The 25,273-nt window shown below is 53.0% G+C and overlaps 1 protein-coding gene across 1 annotated transcript; it reads right to left on the reverse strand.

Annotated features, from left to right (window-relative positions):
• Nucleotides 1-1,761: 1,761 nt before the first annotated feature.
• MFGE8 (milk fat globule EGF and factor V/VIII domain containing) lies at nt 1,762-17,865 on the reverse strand. Its single transcript, XM_003921634.4, has 8 exons — nt 17,661-17,865; nt 13,646-13,777; nt 10,989-11,170; nt 10,443-10,595; nt 9,576-9,720; nt 4,508-4,692; nt 2,894-3,049; nt 1,762-2,771 (listed from the first exon to the last, which is right to left on the reverse strand). The coding sequence occupies exons 1-8, from the start codon at nt 17,731-17,733 to the stop codon at nt 2,634-2,636; spliced, it is 1,164 nt and encodes a 387-aa protein (XP_003921683.1). The 5' UTR covers nt 17,734-17,865; the 3' UTR covers nt 1,762-2,633.
• Nucleotides 17,866-25,273: the final 7,408 nt, after the last annotated feature.

The raw sequence follows: 25,273 nt of genomic DNA on the forward strand, positions 1-25,273 counted from the left end.
TCCCTGGCCTGTACAGCCTGATGTTTCCTCAGCAGCAAAGACTACGGAGGTCCTTTAGCTTTGGCTGGGGAAAGGGTTGAAGGCCCACAGGATCACAGGGTCACAGAGCCCAGAGCCTCTTAACACAGCCCAGGTTGGCCCATGAGTGTGTGTGTGCATGCATGTGTGCATGCATGTGTGTGTGTTACACACAGCCAGGGGCAAATCAGAGCACAAAGAACTGTGGTTAACAAGTAAACAGAACCTAAAAGGAACGCCAGGCTTGATGGGCAAAGGGGAGCCAAGCTTCCTCTGCAGGTTCCCAACAGGGGAGAGAATGGACAGCAGGGAGAGCCCATTTGGTTACAGTAAGTTGAACTGAACATGCCAGCCAGGGTAGGGGCAGCCAGCAGGTGGAATCTTAACACTCACCCTCTGCCTTTCAGTCGGGCAGAAAAAGTCAATGTGTAGGAGTGATGGTAAAAGCTGGGCAAATGGAAGACACTGCTGGGGGAGAGAAGCCAAGGAAAGGAGGAGGAGCTCAGGAGTGAAGGGACTCCGCTCCAGGGTCCCAGGAGGGGGACTTTCAGAAGGCCGTGGCCAACCCAACCCAGAGCAGAGATGCTTCTCCCACTGTCTGCTTATCCCAAGGGGAGGCTGGAACAGGGGTTCAGGGCAGGAAATGCCCCCGGGAAGGAGTCCTGAGGCTCAAAGGCACCCAGAAAGACATGGCTCAAAACCGAATCCACACCACTCCACAGAAGAGAGCTCGAAAACAGGAAGCAGTAGGTCAAGGGACCACCAGAAGAACAGCGTCCCCCATCCTCAGTTCCTAGGAAGACCACTGCCTGGACCTTTTATTCCGACCCTGCCAGGCCCGGGAGCCCAGCATCGGTAGGTCTCAGAAAGGAGCCACTTCCAGTGCATTTCCCTGGTGTGGTTCCAGCAAAGCCACGCCCTCCCTTTGGCCGCCCTGTGGCCCCACCCCCTGCTGCTCAGAGGTACCACCACCTCCTGTTGCTCAGAAGCACGCCCTGCCTGAAGAGCACAGAACAGCTCCCAAAGTTTGGAAAAATTCACCTTGAAAACGAGAGTGGCTTTTTCTACACCTCTTCCCAAGCTAGTCAAGCCTCTGACTGCAAGTCACCCTCCCAGATCAGCAGGACACCGGCCTGCACAGCCCACCCCGACTTCTTGATGGCCCCCACACAGGGGAGAGCAGCGAGGGTACCCCTAGAGCACACACACCAGTGGCCAACAGGAACCAGTGTGTTCAGCCAGGAGGCCTCGTGCCCACTTGGCAGAGCCCTGGCCCCTCCTCCAGTCCCACACTACACCCACCCAAAACTCCCACAGTTGGAAGACGTGCAGTTTCACTGGATTTCTAATAGCTTCTCCAGCCCCACTCCAGTTGCAGAGAGAATGGAAAACCAGCTGCCCCAACCTGGCCTGTCTTCCTGGCAGGAAGGGCGTGAAGGCATTCAGGAGACAGCGTCTGCCAGGTGCTCGCTGGGCCCCTGACCAGGCAGCAGCTGTGGGTCCCAAGGCCAGACAGGCATGGAGGTAGAAAGCAGAGGGAAGAAGGAAAGTCAGGATTTGATGATCTGACTCCCTCCAGGCCACCATGGACCACAGTCACCCACCACCTGCTATGAAGCTATCTGTAGTCAGGCAGGTGACAGAAAGAAAGTTGGGGCTCAGGGAGAACCACAGGCGGGGGGTGGGGAAACCAGCGCAAATTAAATCCCATTCCCACAAAACAAGAACGAACGACACCAAGAGTTCCCGTGAAAAAGATAAATATATTTTGGAAGCTGCCTGTGTCCTCTGGGGTGAAGAGCCAGCACAGAGGGCCCTGAATGCCCACCCTGCTAACCCACATCCTCCTCTGACCTCGCTCCCTTATCTCCCCATAGACCTGCCCCGCCCCCTTCTGTCTCACTGGGCTTCAGGACAAGTGACAAGAGAGGTCTCCAGGGAGACAAGGGCAAGTGTCTTGGGGGCAGGGGGCAACAGCAGTTGTGGCCACATGGTACCCAGGGCTGACGGGCAAGAGGCTATTATCTCCAGCCTGGTGCTTGCAGCCTTTCTTGAGGTCACCATGTGACGTGTGGGAGAGGGGCTAGGAGAGCAGAGACACACGCGACTGGGATTAGGGGTCTGGACAGGGACAGGGAAACCACACACCCTACTTTGCCCTTCCCTGTCAGTCCCAGATCTACTCAGCTCCCTCGGTGCCTAAGAAAACAGGACAGTGAGGGCTGGGGGTTAGGGGCTGGGGGTTAGGGGCTGGGGGTTAGGGGCTGGGGGTTAGGGGCTGAGGGTTAGGGGCTAAGGGTTAGGGGCTGGGGTTAAGGGTTGGGAGTTAGGGGCTGGGGGTTAGGGGCTGGGGTTTAGGGGCTGAGGGTTAGGGGCTGAGGGTTAGGGGCTGGGGTTTAGGGGCTGGGGGTTAGGGGCTGGGGGTTAGGGGCTGGGGCCAGGACCCGTGAGAGGTGGAGGGTGAAGAAGAGGGAGGGAAGGAGGGAGGGGTGACCACGCTGCCTCTGAACACCATCCCCTCCCCAGTCCCCAGCCCCATGGTGATTTAAAGGGGCTGAGGACACAGGAGGCGGCAGGCCGGCGGAAAGCAGGAGGACCGGGGGGGCAGGTGGCCGCTAACAGCCCAGCAGCTCCAGGCGCAGGGCGACGCGGTTGTGCCAGGCCACCGGCAGGACGCGCACATAGCGAGCCACGACAGGCGTCTCAAACAGGTTCTTCTTGTGGGAGTGGTTGTCCCAGTTGCCAGGGAAGATCTAGAGGCAGAGGGGCTGTCAGGAGGACCCCAGAGCCAGCCCACTCCCCTCAGGGCCCCAGGCCAGACTCCAGGAAAGTGATGAAGGCATGGCAAGGGGTGGGCAGCTGGACAGACACCTACCTTGCTGCTGCCAGTCCTGCGGTCCTGGTACTCAGTCCAATTCATGCTGTCATTACTGTAGGCCACCTTGTAGGATGCCACAAACTGGATGGAGCCAAAGTTACGGACCCCCTGTGTGATGATGCCCTTCACCTGCTTCGGGGAGCCCAGGTCCACCTACAGAAGAAACCAATCGCATTTTCTCTGCTTGGACCATCTCTAGTTAGGTGAAAAGAGGCAGACACACTGAGGCATGAATTCTAGTTTTGAAAAAAAAGCTACTTGGCTGAGCCTCAGTTTCCTCAGTTATAAAATGGGCATAAGGCCAGATGTGGTGGCTCACACCTGTACATAATTCCGACACTTTGGGAAGCCAAGGTGGGTGGATCACCTGAGGTCAGGAGTTCGAGATCAGCCTGGCCAACATGGTGAAACCCCATGTCTACTAAAAATACAAAAAAGTAACTGGACATGATGGAAGGTGCCTGTAATCCCAGCTACTAGGGAGGCAGAGGCAGGAGAATGGCTTGAACCCAGGAGGCAGAGGTTGCAGTGAGCTGAGACTGCTCCACTGCACTCCAGCCTGGTTGACAGAGCAAGACTCTGTCTCAATATAAAAAAGGAGCGTAAATAATACAACCTACCTTGCCATACGTGGTGTTAGGCACCTCTCACAGAGTGTGAGCCCTGGCCAACCCCACACCAAAACCTCCCTGAGACCTGCACTGCAGTGTGATGGGAAGAGGGACAGGAAAAGCCACAGCCTAGAAGGGCAAGAACCGCTTTGGAGGCTCCCTGCAGTGCTGCTCACAGTCTGACTCTGGTCCTGAGGGTGTCCCCAGGCAGGCAGCTCCTCGTGGAACCCACCTCCGCAGTGTGCTCCATGGGGCCCTGAGCCAGGCCTCCTGTCCCCAGTCCCTGACCTCCCTGGAGAGCCTGCCAGCTGCACCTGGACACACGACTTCCCCAACATCCGGGTGCCAACCCAACTCACTACCAGCCAGCAGGCGGGCACTAGGCAGAGCACCGTCCTGCCAGCTCAGTTTCCACATCTACAAAACCAGCCCTGGTTTTCATGACTCTTTTGTTTCCCAGTTTCAGTGACATACAAGGGCTGTCCCATGGTGGCTTCTTAGACACTGAGTCAGAGAATATGTACGCTGTGCTCAAGGGGAGAGGTCCCAAGATGCCTCCACCCTGCTGTCCACAGGCTGAGCCTTGTCAACCCTGTGCAGTCATGGAGTGGCTCTCCTCCTGTGTACACACACACACACACACACACACACACACACGCAAACACACATACACACATACACTCACACATACAAGCATTCTCACACACACACACACATATACACACACACATACACATACACACACACATACACACACACATACACATACACACACACATACACACACACATACACATACACACACACCCTTTCTCCACCTTGGTGGAAGCAGGATCAGGAGAAGGGGGTTCAGGTGGGAAGAAGAAAGAACAGCCAAAGAAAAACACGGCTTTTCTAGAACTCTTTGGGGAGCACAGCCGGGGCAGGGGAGAGGTCAGACCTGGCAGCCAGGCCTCATCCCACCCAACCCCACCCTGCGTCCCAGGCGGGGCTCACCCACCTGCAGCCATGGATCCTTATCGTAGCTCCCCGCCACCCAGGCATTGACGTTGCCCTGCTTGTCCAGCCGCGCATACGAGGGGTTCCAGCTGAAGAGGTGCAAGCCCCAGGTCCTGTAGCTGCTGGAGGCCGTGATCTGCTTGTCTGGGATGCTGTTATTCTTCAGGCCCAGGGGATGGTGGCATCCTGCCAGCAAGATGGGCTGTCATCTGAATCTCGGATCCACAGCTCCCAGGGGTGGGAGCACAAGGCGATGAAACGGAACACGCTCTGTGGATCCGGAGCAGCCCCTGGAATGCTCTTGGACAACAGAAAGCAGCTCCATCTGCCTTGCATGGCCAACTGTGCTACCTTCTGCACTGCCAGCCCCACCAGCGCCTCACCTCAACCAGCTGGGCTCAGTTCCTCATAAATCACCCAAGACCTCCCACTCACCACCCTTTTCCCAGTGCACCAGGGAAGCCCCTGCTCCACCACTTTCTGCCCTTCTTCATGCCTGACTTGTGAGACCCCACCTCCAAGAAGCCTGCCCTGACTACTTCACTTGGGCAGGATTTCTTCCTCTTCTGGGCTCACAGCACTGTCCCCAGCCATCCCATGGTACAGCTGCTATCTACGTTAATAACAACCTCCTTGTTTATTCAGTGCTTAATTCAGTCATTTAACCTGCCACCAAAAAAAAAAAAAAAAAAACCACTAAATGAAGTAGAAATTAGTAAGCCCATTCTACAGATGAGAAAACAGAAAGACATGAAGCCTCATGCCCAAGTCACTCAGACTCCTGATGCCACACTATGACATCAGCTCTACCTTCCACACATCCTGCCTGGCTGATGAAGGCCTGCCTGGTGGCGACCCAGTGATGAACAGGACAACCTCCCTGCCCTCCAGCAGCTGGAACTTAGAGAAATCAGACAAATCCTGGGGCTCAGGAGCATCTCCACTTCAATTCTCCAGAAAGCCCCCCAACTTAGTGTCTCCCAGAGGGCGCACTTCGCACACTCAAATGTTTTGGGTCACATGGGCCTGTGAGGCCTGGCCCAGAGAGGGGGCCTTTGTTTCACTCAGCCCTGCCCCAAACACTCAGGAACGTGCCGGGCTGCCTTGCACTCGTATCTGCACCTGCATATGGATAGAAGAGTTGGTGGCAGGAGATACAACTCCCAAGAGAATGATGGGGGTGTCTCCCACCGAGAAGAATCCTCACTCCACAGTATCTATCCCTCTGGGGAACTGGGGGAGGCGATCCCCCAGAGGGATCCATCTGGGAGCCAGCTAAGTTCTATCACTGCCCCCAGACACCTGCACCCTCACGACGCAAGACATTTGCCTCCAGGGTGTGTTGACAATTGCCTGCCGAGGGGACCGTCTCCTCCTGATGGAACCATGACCTTCCCTCAAAGAGAGGCTACTGGGCTGGGAGCTGGCCGTCCCTTGGCTCCAGAAGAGGAGAGGCCTGAGGCAGGCTAACACCTGGGCAGCTTTGCAGAGGACACCAATTCTGCACAATGTGTTCATCACAGACCCCTCTACACATCATACTCGGCTCGCTCTCAACCTCCCAAGAAGTCAGACAGCCTTCCTGGCAAATTGCAGTTGGGAGGGGCACCAGGGCAGGGCAGGGCAGGGCAGGGCTTTCAGCTCCCTCACTCTAGGAAATCCCTTCCTCTCTCTGGGTTTCAGTTTCCCCATCTGTAAAATGAGATACTAGGAAATAATTCTCACAGATCACCTGAGATCTTATTTGAAAAATACTCTTTCACCAGGCACAGTGGCTCATGCCCCTTTGGGAGGCCGAGGTGGGTGAATCACAAGGTCAGGAGTTCAAGACCAGCCTGGCCAAGAAGGTGAAACCTCATCTATACTAAAAATACAAGAATTAGCCCAGCATGGTGGCAGGTGCCCATAATCCCAGCTACTTCGAAGGCTGAGGCAGAGAACTACTTTAACCCAGGAGACTCCATCTCCAAAAAAAAAAAAAAAAAAAGGTTGTTTGAGCAACTCTAGGCTGGGGATTTCACTCTGCACTTCTTTGTTTTTTTAAGATGGAGTCTCACTCTGTCACACAGGCTGAAGTGCAGTGGCACGATCTCGGCTCACTGCAACCTCCGCCTCCTGGCCAGGTTCAAACAATTGTCCTACCTCAGACACCCTAGTGGCTGGGACTACAGGCGCTGACCACCAGGCTCGGCTAATTTTTGTACTTTTTTTAGTGGAGTCAGGGTTTCGTCACGTTCGCCAGGCTGGTCTTGAACTCCTGACCTCAGGTGATCCGCCCGCCTCGGCCTCCCAAAGTGCTGGGATTCCAGGCGTGAGCCACCGTGCCCAGCCTTAGCCTGCATTTCTAAGAAGCTCCCAGGTGATGATACTGCTGGTCCCTGGGGCTCTTCGCCCATCAAGCTGCCCCTCACTCTCTAGGCTCCAGCCCCACTGGCCTTCCTTGCGCCCTCCGACATGCCCTGGGGCCTTTGCACTCGCCAACTCCTTGCCTACAGTGCTTTTGTGAGTTCTTCCTGTGCCTTGCTCTCCACCATTCAGGCCCCCAGTCAACGGCCTTCCCAGCAGAGCAGGCCTTGTCTTGCTCCCTCCCTGCACCCCAAGTCATGGTCATCTCATCACCCTCTAGCTTTTCTTCAGAGCTGTGACTGCTCTCTGACTGTCCTTTTATCTGCTCCTTGTCTGCCTCCTCGGCTACAGTGCAGATTCCATGAGGTCAAGGAATCATTCCCTAGAGCCAAGTATCCAGAAGGGACTTAATCAATATCTTTTTTTTTTTTTTTTTTTTTTTTTTGAGACGGAGTTTCTCTTGTTACCCAGGCTGGAGTGCAATGGCGCGATGTTGGCTCACCGCAACCTCCGCCTCCTGGGTTCAAGCAGTTCTCCTGCCTCAGCCTCCCGAGTAGCTGGGATTACAGGCATGCGCCACCATGCCCAGCTAATTTTTGTATTTTCAGCAGAGACGGCGTTTCACCATGTTGACCAGGATGGTCTCGATATCTTGACCTCATGTTCCACCTGCCTCGGCCTCCCAAAGTGCTGGGATTACAGGCGTGACCCACCGCGCCCTGCCTTAATCAATATCTTAATAAACATCAATTGAATTAAATAACTAATTCGCCAAAGGCACCATCTCTGCAAAGAGGAATCCCTCGTGGAGTCCCGGGTACACCCAGACCTCAGCCCCACCCACACACGTGCACACGTGCACCAGCACTCCCCAGCCCACTGGAGTGCCTATAGGGAAACGAGTGGTCCAGAGCCTGCAGTGTAAGGCACGCCCATCCCTCACACGCCTGAAATTACATCACCAGAATCTGCACTCAGCATCTAGCTTTGCCACGCCCACCTCTGCACTCAACACTAAACTCTGCACTGGGCACCTAGACCGCTGTTGGAAATCCCCTCTGCACTTAGCACCAGGATCTGCACTCGACACTACACTCTGCACTGGGGACCTAGCCAGCCGTTGGAAAACCCACCAAAATTTAAAAGAAGCCCCGCCAAAACCTGCCCAATAGCGCATTGCCCCGTCCAGCCCGCTCACCAGAAATCCCGCCTACCTACCTATAGCAGCTTGCCACGTCCACGTCCGGTTCTCCACAGCCAATCAGAGCGCTTTCTCTCCCTATATAGCCCCCAAGCCTGCGAGAAGTCAGGTGAGACTTCTCTGGCCCCCTTTCCCAGAACCATAGAACCTCGCCAGGGAGCTGAATATATTGGCGTCTAATTGTTCTCCGTTTTCTCATTTTAAACTCGACAGTAGACCTCACAGAGAAGGAACCTTACACTGGCCTTTCTTGGTTTGCAAGGCTCACCCTCTCTTGGCCTGCAGTGGGGGCCAGCCATGCCTGAACGCAGGCAGCTTCAATGGCCAAAGGCTTCAAGCCAAGACAGCAAGTGGCAGGGACTCCAGGGAGAGGCACGGGGACTCGGCTCTGTCCTTTCCCAGTAGGCTCTATTTCCTCCGAGAAGAAGGCAAAGTCTTAGACTCCCCGTCGAAACAACGAGCCTCACAAGGAGCATTCCTAGTGGAGGAAGCAAATACCTACTGAAGTTCATGCTAAAAACACTAAACCCAGCCAGGCACGGAACTCAGCTCCGAGGGGGACGTGGGTGACGTCTGAAATGAGATGACGGGAGGCGGCGTCACAGAGGGAAAAATGGGGTGCAGGAGGGCACGTCTGGGTAAGAGAAAAACGTCCGTGGGTGACAACCTCCACTCCGCGCTCTGCTTGGCCAGCCCTAGAGTTCCACGGATGGCCAGCAGGTGGCCCTGCGGCTGCAAGGCGACAGAAATACCCAGACCTCAAAAAGAAACGCTGGTGGAGCTGGGCGGAGGCAACGAACGTCTGTCAGCCCAAACCCTGCATGCACCCTGACCTCGCCAAGGCCGTCTCCGGGCTCTGAAGAAATCTGTCCTTTCCTGGTCCCCCCAGCTCTCCACCTGGGCGTCTCTTTGAAGAAGGCAGCAGTAGAAGCCCCTCCATCTCTCTGGAGTGTAGACTCCGAGTTTGGCAGGGAAAGCTGTGGTGGGGGGGGGGGGGGTCGGGAGCCCGGAGGTCTGGACCACGTCTTAATAGCTACCGGATGTGCACCCTTCATAAATCATTCATCCGGGCCCCACTCATTCATTCATTTACTCATTCATCCGATATTTATTAAGCACCCACGAACCAGACGCCGTTCTAGGCACTGGGAATACCGAGGCAAACAAAACGGACAAATCCTCTGCCCTCGTAAAACTGACATCTGCAAAACACACCTAACGCTTCGTGTTCTAGACGCTACAGGACAGGAGCCAACCAGAGAGAGTGAAAATCCTTCAAAAACGGTGTCTTTTTTTCTCTATCAACCAGAACGCCCTGGGTTACGGGTTGGCAGGCAGCAAATACCTGGGCGGGACTGCCGTGGCCAGGTGAAGCCCTAGACTGCGTTTCCCGAGTGAAGCCTGGTCCCCGGGCCTTGCTGCTGCCCCACGCAGCTCAGTTCGGCTCAGAAGAGAGGCAGGAGGGAGGACCACCTCCTAGGACTGGCCCGCAGCGCCCCCTACCCACAAACCCAGCACTCACCGTTCAACTCACAGCCCAGTAGCTCAAAGCGCAGAGTACAGGCCGTGTGGCAGCTTGTGGGGTACAACCTCACGTACTGAGCCTCCACAGGGGTCTCAAACAGGTTGACGTGCACCGTGTTTTTGTTCCAGTTACCCGTAAACTCCTAGGAGGGAAGAGACAAGACTGGAGAAGCGGGCCCATCTGGGCAGTCCCCCTCCTCGGTTTACCTTATCTTCCTCTTCAGACCTGGGAGGCAGAGGTGGGGCTGGGAGGGTGAGGAGGGCTTGGAAGAGCCACCGGAGGCTCACACAGCAGCTTCTCTTTTGGCCACCCCACAGCCCTCCACACAGATTCTCATCTCACCTTCCTTAATCATCGTGGAGCCTGGGCATAAACTGCTATAGGTGACACAGGTCACCTGTAACCTACAGGGTGCCTCTTTGCAAATTAGGAAAAGACACTTTTTTTCTCAAAGTTTATTATGACAATTTTCTGACAGAGTTCCACAAATGTGCCATGACTGTAATGTGAATGGTCCCCACTTCATAATGACATCCTTGAGCAGTGTACAACCTACACAACTGTACATGTACCCCTGAAGGCTCAGAATGAAACCCAGCTCCACCACCACTACCACCCTCAACAGGTCATGGCACCATTTTGAGTCTCACTGTCCTCATCTATAAAGTGGGATTATTGCTTATAAACCACAGAACATGGACACATCTGGGTTTCCCAATTTCTAGAAACCAAGATGCACCCAAAGACCCACATCATGGCCAATCACCTAGCATTCTCTGGCCTTACTGGGGGTCCTCTGTCAGTCATGGTACCCTAGAGGGTATGGACTACAGCCCTTCTCTCTCAGGCCCCAACAAGACCTACCTTGTGTTTTTGATTAACATCATGGATGAAATCGAAGTCATGTCCATTAAGGCTGTAGGCCACCTTGAAGGTCTTCAGGTACTCATGATTAGCCAAGTGGCTGGCACCCTGCGTCACCACACCTGCTACCCACATCCTCCGCAGCAGGTTCACCTGGACGCGGAGCAGGAGAGACGGCACCCTTATCTCCTGGGTTCTTTCCACTCAAGATCCAAGCAGACCCACCCCTTCACTCCCCCCACCAGGTGGGGGAACAACAAGCAAAACAGAGGGGGGCAGCTGAGCACGCTGCCCTCACAAAGGGCCTTCTCCTTCGCCCCAGGCCTCCAGAGGCCTCATCCGGCACAAACAGCTCCCCCTCACCCTAGCCCTGCACCAGGCTCCCCCAGGGATGCCATCCACTTACAGACACTTCATCTGTGGGAACCTGCTACCTTGCCACCTGGACCCACGATGAACCTGAACCCTCCCGTGGATACCCCCAAATGCAGGAACATGCCTGGAGCCTTCTCTCCATCACCCGCCCCAGGGCCATCCCCCGCCTACCTGGATCCAGGGACTGTCATCATTACTGCTGGGGGTCCAGGCATTAACCATGCCTGCCCGGTTCAGGCGGGCCAGCTCCGGGACCCAGTGCTGCACACCCAAGAAGGTCACGCGCACAGATGAGGCGGTGATCTGTGAGTTGGCAATGTTCCCATTCTCCATGCCCAGTGGCTCGGCGCACTCTGAGGGGAGGGAGATGGCAGTCAGGTGGCCACCCCCAGCTGGGACCCAGCAGACAAGAAAATAGCACTATATGGCTTCTGCCTAGGCCCCAGAGCCAGAGAGAACCTCAGACCTTCACTTAGAACAAAGACCACAAAGGGCCAATGCAGGCAGTGCCCAGCAGGAGGTGCCAAGAAAAGGTGTGTGGCAGGGGGTGCTGAGGATGAGGGGGGTGGGCAGACTCATGGGAGGCTGGGACCCAGGGCTGCCAAAGGATTCCGGCCAGGGTGGCACTCTGGGGATGCCCGTGATTGGCACTCATGGGAAAGAGTCCCCTCCAGGCTGTGGGAGGTGGTCTCGTTCATATAGGGCATCTGGCAGCAATTAATCTAGTGCAGGGTTTGGACTGGTAGCACAGAATACCGGTGTGACCCCTCTTCCCCAACGTCCCCCTCCACCAGGAAGGGACGCCATCTTCAGCCCAGCCCCTGGCTTCGTCGGGAAGGCGGTTTGGAAGAAAAGCTACCTTGGATGGCAGTGAACAGTACCAGCACTGAACACAAAGAAAGAAGCAAATTTGCCTGGAGTTTTCTAGAATCCCACTGGCAGGAGTTCTCTGGGTGGGGCACAAATGCCATTCGGCTTTCCCTCTTTGCGCCTTCCACCTGTGGGCCCTCGCCCTGTCTGGGAACTTGCCCGTGGCCGAGACCCCACACCCTTCACCGTCACTCCAGCAGTGCGGTCCCAGGAACCTCGGCCCACCTACACACCAAGCTTCTCTCTTCGCTTGGGGATCCCCCCAGTATGTGTCTGGGCCTTCCAGCTGCCAAGCAGAGAACCCAGAGACAGACCTGCTCTTCCTTCCACATCACATCACAGGCTCAGACAAGCTCGGTGCCGTCGCACTCTGGCAGGGAGGGGAAGGCGCGAGGTGAGGCCATCGGCCTCAGTGGGCTTTGACTTGACCACTCCCAGATTCTACACAAAGTGTTTCCCATCTGACGAATCAAAACATACGTTCAGCTCTGTGAGATGAATCCACACATTGCAAAGAGGTTTCACAGATAGTTGCTTCTAGGCTTTACTCCCAACACCAGGGCAGCCAGTAGCTGAGCTGAGATTTGACCCCAGCCTGCCTCTGGGACAACCCCCATACCCCACCACGCTCACACCCTGAAGGAGTGCAGTGTGCATTCTTTGGGCCTACAGGGTCCTTGCTGGCTGCAAGGAAACACACCACGTAAAAGGCAAGGAAGGGCTGCAGCGGTCCCTCCGGGGGTTCCTCCGATGTGTGGCCACCCCTGCCTTCCTCCGGGACACGGCCATACCCAGCCTGGGGCAGATCCCAGGCCCAAAAGCTAGAAGTCAGGGTGGTAATTCCAACTCGGGTCACCCACAGTGACCTCAGCTCCCAGGACACAGGTCAGTGGGCCCACCTGGCCCCACCTAGGGCTCTGCCTTGGCAACCCATCCCCCAAACTGTAAACACACCCTTTCACCAGGATCTCAAACACACCTGGCCTCAGGCCAAGGCCCAAGGCACAGGACCCAGGGCCACTTGGAAGGTAAAAGGCATCCTGCACACTTGACCTGCTTTCTCCCGGGGCCCCTGCTCAAGCCCAGCTGGCTCAAGCACCCCCCCACCCCCTCCTTCTGGAGGTCAGCAGACCTCAGAGCCCATCCCCACATCTGCCTGAAGGAGAGCAAGACGTTCCCTGCCCCCTACCCAAGAGGCTCAGACTGACCTGCTGGATTTGGAAACCTAGGACCCCCATTCTACCCATCCCTGGGCCCTCATGTGGGCACCTGCCTGCCCCATGAGGAGTCCCGGTGGGGTGGGAGGGCCTCCAGCTGGGCCTGGAGGGAGGACTGCAGGGGAACCACTGTGGACACCCCACCCAGGGCCATTCTGTGGCCAAGGAGATGACCAGGCAGGTCACACGAGGACACACAGGGCCTCTGACCACCTCACCACGAGGGGACGGCTCAGCTGGCCAGGCCCCTCCCTCCTCCCCAAGCTCTGTGATGAGGTCGCAGGTCAAACTTGGGCCAGGAACTGTCAGACTCTGAGACCAAGCCTGATTTACTGAGTCCCTGGGCCCCAAAAGGCTAAGAATGTGTTTGTTTTCCCCTCAGGTAGAGAAATCCCCACGACTTAACCCTAACGCTGTGTGTCTGGCTCATGGTGACTCAATAATAACATTCCCATGACCTCCAGGGTGACCACAACCCCTCACTCCTCTGCGGCAACATCAGGCCCGGCCTGCAGTCCCAGGAAAGCGGGCTGGGCAGAAGGAAGAAACCGCAGGACCCTCTTCCCACCTTGTTTAACTGGGGCTCCGTCTCTCTCTCAATCTCCCCAGAGGAGGCCTTGCCAGCTCCCCTGGGGTGGGGACAGCAGAGAGGAAATCAGGCCAGCACATGGCCTGTGCCACCAGGGCTGTGGCTCAGGGTCTCCTGCCAGGAACAGGCAGCAGGGACTCCCAGATACTCACTCAGCTCACAGTGGCTGCCCACGTATCCCTCAAGACATTCGCAGGTATAGGCAGGGAAGACATCCCCTCGAACTTCCTGGGCAATCTCCTTGCATAAGCCATTGTTGTGGCAGGGGTTTTTGGAACAGATATCTGGGGACAGAGACAGGGAAGGTTAGCAGGTGATCAGGAAGGAGCTGGGGACAGAGATGAGAAGTGGTAGATAAGCCCAGCCCAAAAGGACTCTCCACTCAAACTCAGCCCATTCTCTCTTCTTCTGCCTTTTCCCTAGTCTGCTGGATGGAGCCTGAGCCAGGCTAGAGCCAAGGAGGTCCAAGTGTAGGCAAATCAGCCCAAATAAGGGAAGTGCCCAGCTTTCCAAGTGGCCTGGGAGTGTCCTGAAAACTGCTGGCTTGCCGGGTGCAGTGGCTCAAGCCTGTAATCCCAGCACTTTGGGAGGCAGAGGCAGGTGGGTCATGAGGTCAGGAGTTCAAGACCAGCCTGGCCAACACAGTGAAACCCCATCTCTACTAAAAATACAAAAAATTAGCTGGGCATGGTGGCAGGTGCCTGTAATCCCATCTACTTGGGAGGCTGAGGCAGGAGAATCACTTGAACCCGGGAGGTGGAGGTTGCAGGGAGCCAAGATCACACCACTGCACTCCAGCCTGAGCGACAGAGCCAGACTCCGTCTCAAAAACAAACAAACAAACAAATAGAAAAATTAGCTGGACATCATGGTGCATGCCTGTAATCCCAGCTACTCAGGAGGCTGAGACAGGAGAATAGTCTGAACCAAGGAGTCGGAGGTTGCAATGAGCTGAGATCGCGCCATTGCACTCCAGCCTGGCAACAGATGGAGACTCCATCTCAAAAAAAAAAAAAAAATGCTGGCTGACAATGAGAGTGGTGCTGGGGGCCACTGCCTACTGAGGAAAGAGCTGGCAGCTAGGGCATGGAAAGGCAGGCAAGGTCCAGGCCAGGTCTCTTGGCAACACTCTGATTGCAAAGAAGGCCCATGAGTCCTTAAAGGCAGGGGCAGTGGAAGGAAGCACTGTCCTGGCCCACAGAGCAGGTTCTGCCCACCAATTCAGGCACGGGTTGGAGTCACAGATGTCACCTCCAACAGCAGCCCTGACTCAGAAACAGCACAATGATCATCCAGGAGACACTGGGAGGGCCAGTGACCATGCTGGGCCCCTGCGACAGAGAAATCAGGTGCAGCAGGCCTCAAGAAGCCAACGAGAAAAAAGGCCAGCAGGTCCACAGATGAGGAAGAGTGCCCAGCGCTCCAGAAGCCTGCATGGACGGCCGCTGGGGGCCTGATTTCTGCTGAGACCCAGAGGAAGGGATATTCGAGCTGGGGCTAGAAGACAGAGTAATGTGGGTGCCAGACTGGGCAACGAGGAGAGAATGTTCCAAGAAAAGCAGAGGCACAGAGGGCAGGGCATGTTGGAGCGCAGTAAGACAGAACCGGATGGGAGGCTGGGGCCAGACTGAGAGGGATCTTTAGAATCCAAGTTTAGTTTTTTTTCAGCCTGTGAGCAGTGGCTTTTAACCTTCCTTCACCCTCCTCCCCACTGCCCACCAGAGGGAGAAAAAAAACAAGAAACAGATTCTCATTTGTGAGATGGGGGTGGGAAAGTCAGTTCCAACTGCCGGATGCAGAAGGCTGAAAGGCCACGTGCAGACCTGAGCCCCCTGCAGTGGGGAGCGGCTGGTAGCTGCAGCCAGGTCCCTCTGGCTGAAAAGCAGAAATCCCACTGAAGAGGGTGAAGGTGGGAAGCAGGAGAGGGTGGTGAGAGAGGAAGTCAGGGCAGAGGAGTGAGAGAGAAGGGTGATTTCAGAACACCAGGGGACAAGGGCTGGAGAGGCCACCAGAGCTTCTGGATGGGAACCTGGATGACAGATATGCACTATCAGCCCCGGCAGTGGAAAACACAGGAGGAACAGGAGGAGAGCATGTCCTCAATCCCTTCACTCTGGTCGCTCAGCCGGCCCCAACAAGGGTCCTCTAGCTGATCATAGCATCCCAGAAGGGCTGCCCCAAACCCTGCACCCAAATCTGTCATTTGGAGTAAGACATGAGAAACCTTTTTTTTTTCTTTTTGAGACCAAGTTTCACTCTTATTGTCTAGGCTGGAGTGCAATGGCACAACCTCAGCTCCCCATAACCACAGCCTCCTAGGTTCAAGGTATTCTCCTGCTTCAGCCTCCCGAGTAGCTGGCATGCACCAGCACACCTGGCTAAGTTTGTATTTTTAGTAGAGACGTGGTTTCTCCATGTTGGTCAGGCTAGTCTCAAACTCCCAACCTCAGGTGATCCACCTGCTTCAGTCTCCCAAAGTGCTGGGATGACAGGGATGAGCCACCACACCCGGCCCGACATGAGAAATCTTTTTGCCTCCTCCTCAGAGTCAACCCATCTAAGGCTGGAGAGTCCTCCTGAAATCCCACAGCCCCAGAGCGTTCACCCTGCTCCAGAGAAGGCAACACCATTAATGAGGCATCTGCCCTCAGAGCTCCGCCTCCAGAGGCCTGTGGAGCTTAAAGTGGCTCCCAAGAAGCTATTAGTCATTGGCTTTAAATAGCAGGTAATCCGGCCGCTGACCTGGCAGGCGGGGGCGGGCACTGACACAGAGAGGCCTGGGTTAGGAATGGACTCTTCCTCCCCTCCCAACCGCGCCGGCCCTCGGCCCTCTCCCTACCCTGCTCCAGGGCGAAAACGGTCCAGTGGGAAACAGGAAAGTGAAAGGTGTACCCTACCCAGCCAGGTTACCTTTGTGTAAGGTAGCTACCATGTCTCCTCCTCCTGGAAAAGGCCAGCTCACCCTGTATAAAACCATCTTTGGGGACGGGCACGGTGGTTCACGCCTGTAATCCAAGTACTTTGGAGGCCAAGGCGGGTGGATCACCTGAGGTCCAGAGTTCAAGACCAGCCTGACCAACATGGTGAAACCCCATCTTTAAAAAAAAAAACATCTTTGATACTTCAGAGCCCTGCTCTTTCGGGGACTTTCCAGGAACATTTGGCCAGGGTTCAGGTTAGGGGTTACAGAGAGGAGTAAAAAGGGCTGTGAAGATCCAGCTGTCTTTCAGGGTGGCCGGGGAGGGCCAGGAGCTCCCAAGTTTCCGGGAGCTTGGAGCACTCTGCAAGCTCCAGCCCTGGAGGTCAGGCAGATCACAGGTCATAGGGCTGCGGCTCAGCTGTTACTTCTCTCGCTTCAGTCAATCCCATTTCTATGAGAAAATGATGGAGGGGCCACCTAATCCCCTCCTGGGCACTCCTTTCCCAGCGCCCCACGGTGAAGGGCATGGGGCATCCGCAAGCCCAGCTTGCAAGGGGCCCAGCTGGCCGCTGGAAGCCTACTGAGCGGCGGAGGAGGACCAGGGAAGATACAGCAGCCGGCCAAGGCCGCGGGGGAGAGGGAGTCAGGAGACTCCCATCAACGGGCAGCCCTCTTCCAAGTTCCTCACGGCCTCTGCGTCCCCTCCTGGGCCCCAGTTAGGGCTCGCGTCCATTGCACCGGCTTCCCAGTCCTTTCCTTCTGTGACCAGGCATGGAGCGCAAAAAATCCAATGAACTGTCCGGCCAACAGGGGTTGGCGGGGTGTTGCCAGGGTAGAGTTATCCCGAGAAGACTCATCAATACACAAGAGTCCTAGAATCTCCCAGGTGGAAGGGGTGCGGTAACGCAGTTCCCTGGCCTCATTTTTAAGACGGGAAAAGAGAGGCCCGACACAGCGGATTCCTTTGTCATTATGTGTAAGCCGCATCCCTGGGGGCGGCAGAGCTGTCACCCGATGTCCCGAGTCCCCACCCAACGCACAAGCCCAAAGGCCCCAGCGCAGAGACTGCAGGGGCGCGTCCCGCGGTCCCGCCAGGCCGCAGCGGGAGAAGCCGCCCCTCAGCCCGGCCCGGTCCCCGGGGCTTTGTCTAAGTTTGTCAACAGTGGAGGTGGAGGGAGGGCGCCGGGCGAACTTCCGAGCGGCGCGGGGAGGAGGGCGAGGGCCCGAGGGCGGCGCGCTCCACTCACCCAGGGCGACGAGCAAGCTGGGGGCGCAGAGCAGCGCACCGCACAGCGCGGCCAGCAGGCGGGGGCGCGACATGCTGCGGGGACGCGGCGCGGGACGGGGTGCGCGGGCTGCTCAGACCCCGCGCGGTTCTAGCTCCTGCTCCTCCGGGATAGGAATAATTCAGGAGGCTCAGCACCTCCCACCGGCCATGCGCTCCGCCCAGGCCTTCCAGAGGCGGACTCGGGGAGGGGCCCGCGGCTGTGAAGGAATTGGTTAAAAGGAATTGGGGGGCGGGGAGTGGTCCGCCACATCCGCCTTTTCCGCCACGGCCGCCCCGGAGTCCTGCCTAAGGCCAACGGCCTGGTCACAAGTCTTGAGTCTGTTGGGTGGGAAGAGTTCAGGAGGAGTTTTTTGTGTTTGTTTTTAAGATTTTGAGACGAAAATATGTACTTAGGCCGGGCGTGGTGGCTCAAACCTGTAATCCAAACACTTCGGAGGCCAAGGCGGGTGGATCACCTGAGTTCGGGAGTTCAAGACCAGCCTGACCAACATGGCGAAACCCCGTCTTAAAAAAAAAAAAGAAAGAAAGAAAAGATGCTCTTTATTCATAATCAAATAAATGCAAATTAACACTACAATGAACATCGTGTTTCCCTTCTCGTATTGGCAAGTATCAAGATGTTAATTTAACAAGGTTAGTGGAGGCTGTGGGGAACAGGTCCAAGCATGCTTCGCTGAAGAGTATAAATTGGTTCAAGTTCCCCAGAGGGCTATTTGGTAACACCTATCAAAACTATCAAAACGACAAATGCTGACACCCTAAGAACTAGCATTTCCGCACAGAGGCATTCATTCTACAGAAGCTCACATGTGCAAAATGACGTATATATACGAAGATAGCATAGCAACATTGATTGAAATGGTAAAAGACTAAAACAAAACAAACAACAACAACCAAAAAAAAAAAAACAATCAGCGAAGAACCGTTCTGTAAAGGACCTAATAGAAAATGTTTTCTGGTATATAGTCTCCGTAGCAACTATTCATCTCTGCCTTTGTTGCAAGAAAGCCACCACAGACAAAATGCAAGGAAATGAGCACGTGTTTGCCAAAAGGGAAAAAAACACAGCAAGCCTGTCATCGTTGACTGTTTACTAAATGATTTCTACTTATCATGTGCAAATATTACCTATTTACAAATAAGTGGTTTTAATTAATTAGTTTAGAGACGGGGTCTCGCTTTGTTGCCTAGGCTGGAGTGCAGTGGCTATTCACAGGCACGATCCCACTACTGATCAGCACGGGAGTTTTGACCTGCTCCGTTTCCGACCTGGGCCACTTCACCCCTCTTAGGCAACCTGGTGGTCCCCCGTTCCGGGGAGGTCACCATATTGACGCCAAACTTAATGCAGACACCCGATCAGCATAGTGTACTACAGCCCAGAACTCCTGGGATCAAGCGATCCTCCAACCTCAGCCTCCCGAGTAGCTGGGTCTACAGGCACAGGCCACCGCGTGGGCAAGTGATTTTAATAATAGTGTTTCAGGCCCGGAGCAGTGACTCACGCCTGTAATGTCAGACTTTGGGAGGCCGAGGCAGGCAGATCACTTGAGCTCGGGAGTTCAAGACCAGCCTGGGCAACATGGCTAAAGCCTGTTTCTACCAAAATAAAAAATAAAAATAAAAAACATTTCAGATGCATGCCTGTAGTCCCAGCTACTCAGGGGACTAAGGTGGGAAGATCACTGGAGCCCAAGAGGTCGAGGCTGCAGTGAGCCAAGATGGCACCACAGTATTCCAGCTCTGGATGACAGAGCAGGGCCCTGCCTCTAATAATAATAACAGCCAGAATCGGTGGTTCACTCCTGTAATCCCAGCACTTTGGGAGGCCAGGTCATGCAGATCACCTGAGGTCAGGAATTTGAGACCAGCCTGGCCAACATGGTGAAACCCTGTTTCTACTAAAAATACAAAAATTAGCCGGGTGTGGTGGCAGGTGCCTGTAATCCCAGCTACTCAGGAGGCTGAGGCAGGAGAATCACTTGAACCTTGCAGGGCAGAGGTTGCAGTGAGCAGAGATCATGACTCTGCACTCTAGCCTGGATGACAAGAACGAGACTCTGTCTCAAAAAATAGTAATAGTAATAAGTATTTAAGTCAGATCAGCCAACAAACAAAAAAGAACAGCCACACATCTCCCCTACTAGCTGTGTTGAGACCTAAGTGGGGACTAGAGTCCACTGGCAAGATGCCCTTCTTCAAATATTCAGAAGGGGAAAAGACGTATAGGATCGACTCAATAATCACAGAAAAAGCATTTGAAAATATACAACACCTCTTCGTGATAAAAACTCAACAAACTAAAAGTGAAAGGGAGGTTCCTCAACCTGATTTTTTAAAATCTATGAGAAACCTCTGGGCACAGTGGCCCACTCTTGTAATCCCAACACTTTGGGAAGCCTAGGCGGGCAGATCACCTGACCAACATAGTATAATCTGGTCTCTACTGGTCTCTAAAAATGCAAAAAATAAGCTGGGCACAATGGCTCACACCTGTAATCCCAGCACTTTGGGAGGCTGAGGCAGGTGTATCACCTGAGGTTGGGAGTTTGAGACCAGCCTGACCAATAAGGAGAAACCCCATCTTTAAAGCAGTGAGTAATCTTGCAGTAAGCCAAGATTTCACCACTGCTCTCTAGCCTGGGTGACCGATGGAGACTCTGTCTCAAAAAAAAAAAAAAAAAAAAACAGGCACGGTGGCTTAAGCCTGTAATCCCAGCACTTTGGGAGGCTGAGGCGGGTGGATCACAAGGTCAAGAGATCGAGACCATCCTGGTCAACATTGTGAAACCCCGTCTCTACGAAAAATACAAAAAATTAGCTGGGCATGGTGGCGTGTGCCTGTAATCCCAGCTACTCAGGAGACTGAGGCAGGAGAATTGCCTGAACCCAGGAGGCGGAGGTTGCGGTGAGCCGAGATCGCACCATTGCACTCCAGCCTGGGTAACAAGAGTGAAACTCCGTCTCAAAAAAAAAAAAAAAAAAAATTAACAAAAACCCATAGGTACTGTCATACTTAATGGTGAAAGACTTGAATGTTTCCCCTAAAATCAGAAATATGACATGGTGGTCTGCTCTCATCACTTCTATTTCATCACAGTGTGGGAGGTTCCAGCCAGGACAATTAGGCAAGAAACAGGAAATACATCCACATTGGAAAGGAGGAGGTGAAACTATCTCTATCTCTATTTGCAGATGGCCTGATCTTGTATGTAAAAAACCCTAAAGAATACATACACACACACATACAACACAACCATTAAAAATAATAAATGAGCTAAGCAAGGTTGCAGGATACACAATTAATAAACAAAAATCAGGCCGGGCGCGGTGGCTCAAGCCTGTAATCCCAGCACTTTGGGAGGTCGAGGTCAGTGGATCACGTGGTCAAGAGATCGAGACCACCCTGGCCAACATGGTGAAACCCCGTCTCTATTAAAAATACAAAAAAATTAGCTGGGCATGTTTTTTTTTTTTTCTTTTTTTTTGAGACGGAGTTTCGCTCTTGTTACCCAGGCTGGAGTGCAATGGCATGATCTCGGCTCACCGCAACCTCCTCCTCCTGGGTTCAGGCAATTCTCCTGCCTCAGCCTCCTGAGTAGCTGGGATTACAGGCACGCGCCACCATGCCCAGCTAATTTTTTGTATTTTTAGTAGAGACGGGGTTTTACCATGTTGGCCAGGGTGGTCTTGATCTCTTGACCTAGTGAGCCACCCGCCTCGGCCTCTCAAAGTGCTGGGATTACAGGCTTGAGCCACCGCGCCAGGCCGTTTTTTTTTTTTTTTTTTAGAGACCGGGTTTCACCATGTTGACCAGGCTGGTCTTGAACTTCTGACCTCATTATCCACCTGCCTTGGCCTCCCAACGTGCTGGGATTATAGGCATGTGCCACGGCACCTGGCTAGCTGTATTTCTTATACTAGAAATAGACAATCCAAAAATGTGACTTTTACAAATCTCATTTACAATAGAATTAAAAAGAATAAAATACTTAGGAATAAATTTAACAAAATAAATACAAGACCTGGCCAGGCACGGTGGCTCACGCCTATAATCCCAGCACTTTTGTAGGCCAAGGTGAGTGGATCACTTGAGATCAGGAGTTCAAGACCAGCCTGACCAACATAGTGAAAACCCATCTCTACTAAAAATACAAAAATTAGCCAGGTTTGGCGGCTGACGCCTGTAATCCCAGCTACTTGGGAGGCTGAGGCAGGAGAATTGCTTGAATTCAGGATGTGGAGTTTGCAGTGAGCCAAGATCATGCCACTGCACTCCAGCCTGGGCAACAGAGAGAGACTCAGTCTCCCCCCAACCGAAGAAAAAAAAAAAGGAAAGAAAAAGAAAGAAACAAAGGAAGGAAGGAAGGAAGAAATGAAGAAAGGAAGGAAGACAGACAAGACCTATACACTGAACACTACAAAACATAGTCAAAAAAGTTAAATATCTAAATAAATGGAAAATTATCCCCTGTTCATCGGTTGGAGGACTTGTATCGTTAAGATGCCAGTACAACCCCAAATAGATGTACAGATTCAATACAATCTCTGACAAAATTCCAGCTTCCCTTTTTGCAGAAATTGACAAGTTGATCCTAAAATTCATACAGAAATGCAAGGGACCCAGAATAGCCAAAACAATCTTGAGGGGGAAAAAAAAAAAAAAAAAGAACAAAGTTGGAAGACTAACATTTCTCCATTCCAAAATTTGCTACAAAGCTACAGTAATCACGTCTTCTAATTAGAATTACTGTTCCTAATTTACTATTCTCTTACATTTGCAGTCTCTCCTATAGTTCTTATCAAATTTTGTCTCATATTAGAAAGATGACCTCAATGTCTGTCACTCGATTTTAAGTCCCGGCATATGGAATAATGTCATATCTATTCCTGTCACCCTAGCTCAGCACCTTTTATGTAGAAAGAGCTCCATTAGCAATGTTACTTTCAGTCACCTCCCTGTCACCAACCAAGCCTTCTCTCCCAGAGAAGGAAGCTGCCCTGCTCAGGGACATATGACCCATCCCCAAACCACAGGCTTCCTCATGGTCTGCAGGGTTGAGCGAAGAGGGCTCACTAGGAATCCTCTGGGGTTAAATTAATGATACACACAAAGAAAACAAGTTAAAATACTGTTAAAACCAGGTGCAGTGGCTCATGCCTGTAATCCCAACACTTTGGGAGGCCAAGGCAGGCAGATCACCTGAGGTCAGGAGTTCAAGACCAGCCTAGCCAATATGGTAAAACCCCATCTCTACTAATAATACAAAAAAATTAGCCGAGTGTGGTGGTGCATGCCTGTAATCCCAGCTACTCGGGAGGCTGAGGCAGGAGAATTGCTTGAATCCGGGAGGTGGAGGTTACAGTGAGCCAAGATTGGGTCAATTTACTCCAGCCTGGGCAAAACAACAAGACTGAAACTCCGTCTCACAAAAAAAAAAAAAAAAAAAAAAAGAAATATATATATATATATATATGCACGTGAAAGAAGCCAGTCACAGAGACCACATTGTGTATTATTCTTTTTCTATGAAATATCCAGAAAAGGCAAATCTATAGAGACCAGTGGTGGCTAAGCAGTTGCGAGGGGCTGAGGAGGGGAGAATGAGGAGCGTTGTTCCTGGGTACAGAGTTTCTTTTTGGGGATGATGAAGATGTTCTGAACGTAGTGATAATGGTCATATGACCTTGTGGGCATGCTAGAAACCACTGAACTGTACTTTTTTTTTTTTTAGACCAAGTCTCGCTCTGTCCCAAAGGCTGGAGTGCAGTGGTGCGATCTTGGCTCATTGCAACCTCCACCTCCCAGGTTCAAAGGATTCTCATGCTTCAGCCTCCCAAGTAGCTGGAATTACAGATGTGCACCACCATCACCCCCAGCTAATTTTTGTATTTTTAGTAGAGACGGGGTTTCACCATGTCGGCCAGGCTGCTCTCGAACTCCCAACCTCAGGTGATCTGCCCACCTCAGCCTTTCAAAGCGCTGGGATGACATACATGAGCCACCAAGCCCGGCCTCTGAACTGTACATTTTAAGAGTGTATTTTAGATTATGTGAATTTTATTTCAGTAAAAAGGAAATACACGACTTCGGAAATCCATGTCAGATGGCAAGTAGAGAGAGTTGTGAGCACAGTGCCCTTCCCAGTTAATGCCACTTACTTCTACAGAACACAGCTTCCTAATCACCCTCACTGGCCTTCTGCCACCCACATGGAACAACAGCACAGTTACCCAATTAAGACACATTTAATCATTGAGTCATTCAAGAAACGTGTATTGAGCACTGACTGTGGTTAGCTTTATGACTGGAAACCTCAGCTGCAGATGAGCCTCACTTGGGAAGATTCTCCCAACACAGACGACCAGGCTCCACCCCAGAGCAGTCAGATCAGATCATTGAGGTGGGGCCTGGGCATCAGTAATTTGTTTTTTGGTTTTTTTTTTTGAGACGGAGTTTCACTCTTGTTACCCAGGCTGGAGTGCAATGGCGCGAACTCGGCTCACTGCAACCTCCGCCTCCTGGGTTCAGGCAATTCTCCTGCCTCAGCCTCCTGAGTAGCTGGGATTACAGGCACACGCCACCATGCCCAAGTGATTTTTTTGTATTTTTAGTAGAGACAGGGTTTCACTATGTTGACCAGGCTGGTCTTGAACTCCTGAGCTCAGGCGATCCACCTGCCTCGGCCTCCCAAAGTGTTGAGATTACAGACGTAAGCCATTGTAAAAAAAAAAAAAACACACACACACACACACACACACACACACACAAAGCAGGGAAACCAGAGATACCTTCATTTTTTAGCTAGTCCCACCCCTATACAGAGAACATATTCTGTTTTCCAGAGACTTAACAAAAATCAACTAAATTGATAAAACTTAGTCGATGAATGGGCTGTGGGGAAAATAAATCCATTTATGCCTAATTGATGGAACTGTAAGTTGGTTCAGTGTTTCTGGATCACAGTCTGTAACAAAATCTATGAAACTCGTCTAGGTAAAACTGCCTTTGCAAAATTGTGACCCAGAAAGTGAAAAAGATCTAACTTAACTGACTCCATCTTGCTTCTAACCTCCAAGCTGTCCTTGTTCACTCCTGGGCATAGGCTGAACTAATTTTGGGACAGACTTAGTTTATAGTTTAAACAAAGACAGTAACAGCCTTCCCAAAGAAGACCTTGTTCTTGCCTGGGGACTAGATTGCCTTTGTAGGCCTAACATTAGCCACAAGATTAGAATTTATGGTTAAGGCCAGGCGCGGTGGCTCATGCCTGTAATCCCAGTACTTTGGACGGCTGAGGCAGACTGATCACCTGAGGTCGGGAGTTTCCTCTCTACTTAAAACACAAAATTAACTGGGCATTGTGGCACATGCCTGTAATCCTGACTAATCAAGAGGCTGAGGCAGAAGCATTGCTTGAACCCAGGAGACAGAGGTTGTGGTGAGCTAAGATGGCACCATTGAACTCCAGCCTGGGCAACAAAAGCGAAACTCTGTTTCAAAAAAAAGAAAGAAAGAAATGATGGTTAAGAAGCTGGAAGCTACAAGAGTCTGACCCTCCCTAAACTGCT

The sequence above is a fragment of the Saimiri boliviensis genome, chromosome 5, assembly GCF_048565385.1.
Source record: "Saimiri boliviensis isolate mSaiBol1 chromosome 5, mSaiBol1.pri, whole genome shotgun sequence".
NCBI classification, from domain to species: domain Eukaryota; kingdom Metazoa; phylum Chordata; class Mammalia; order Primates; family Cebidae; genus Saimiri; species Saimiri boliviensis.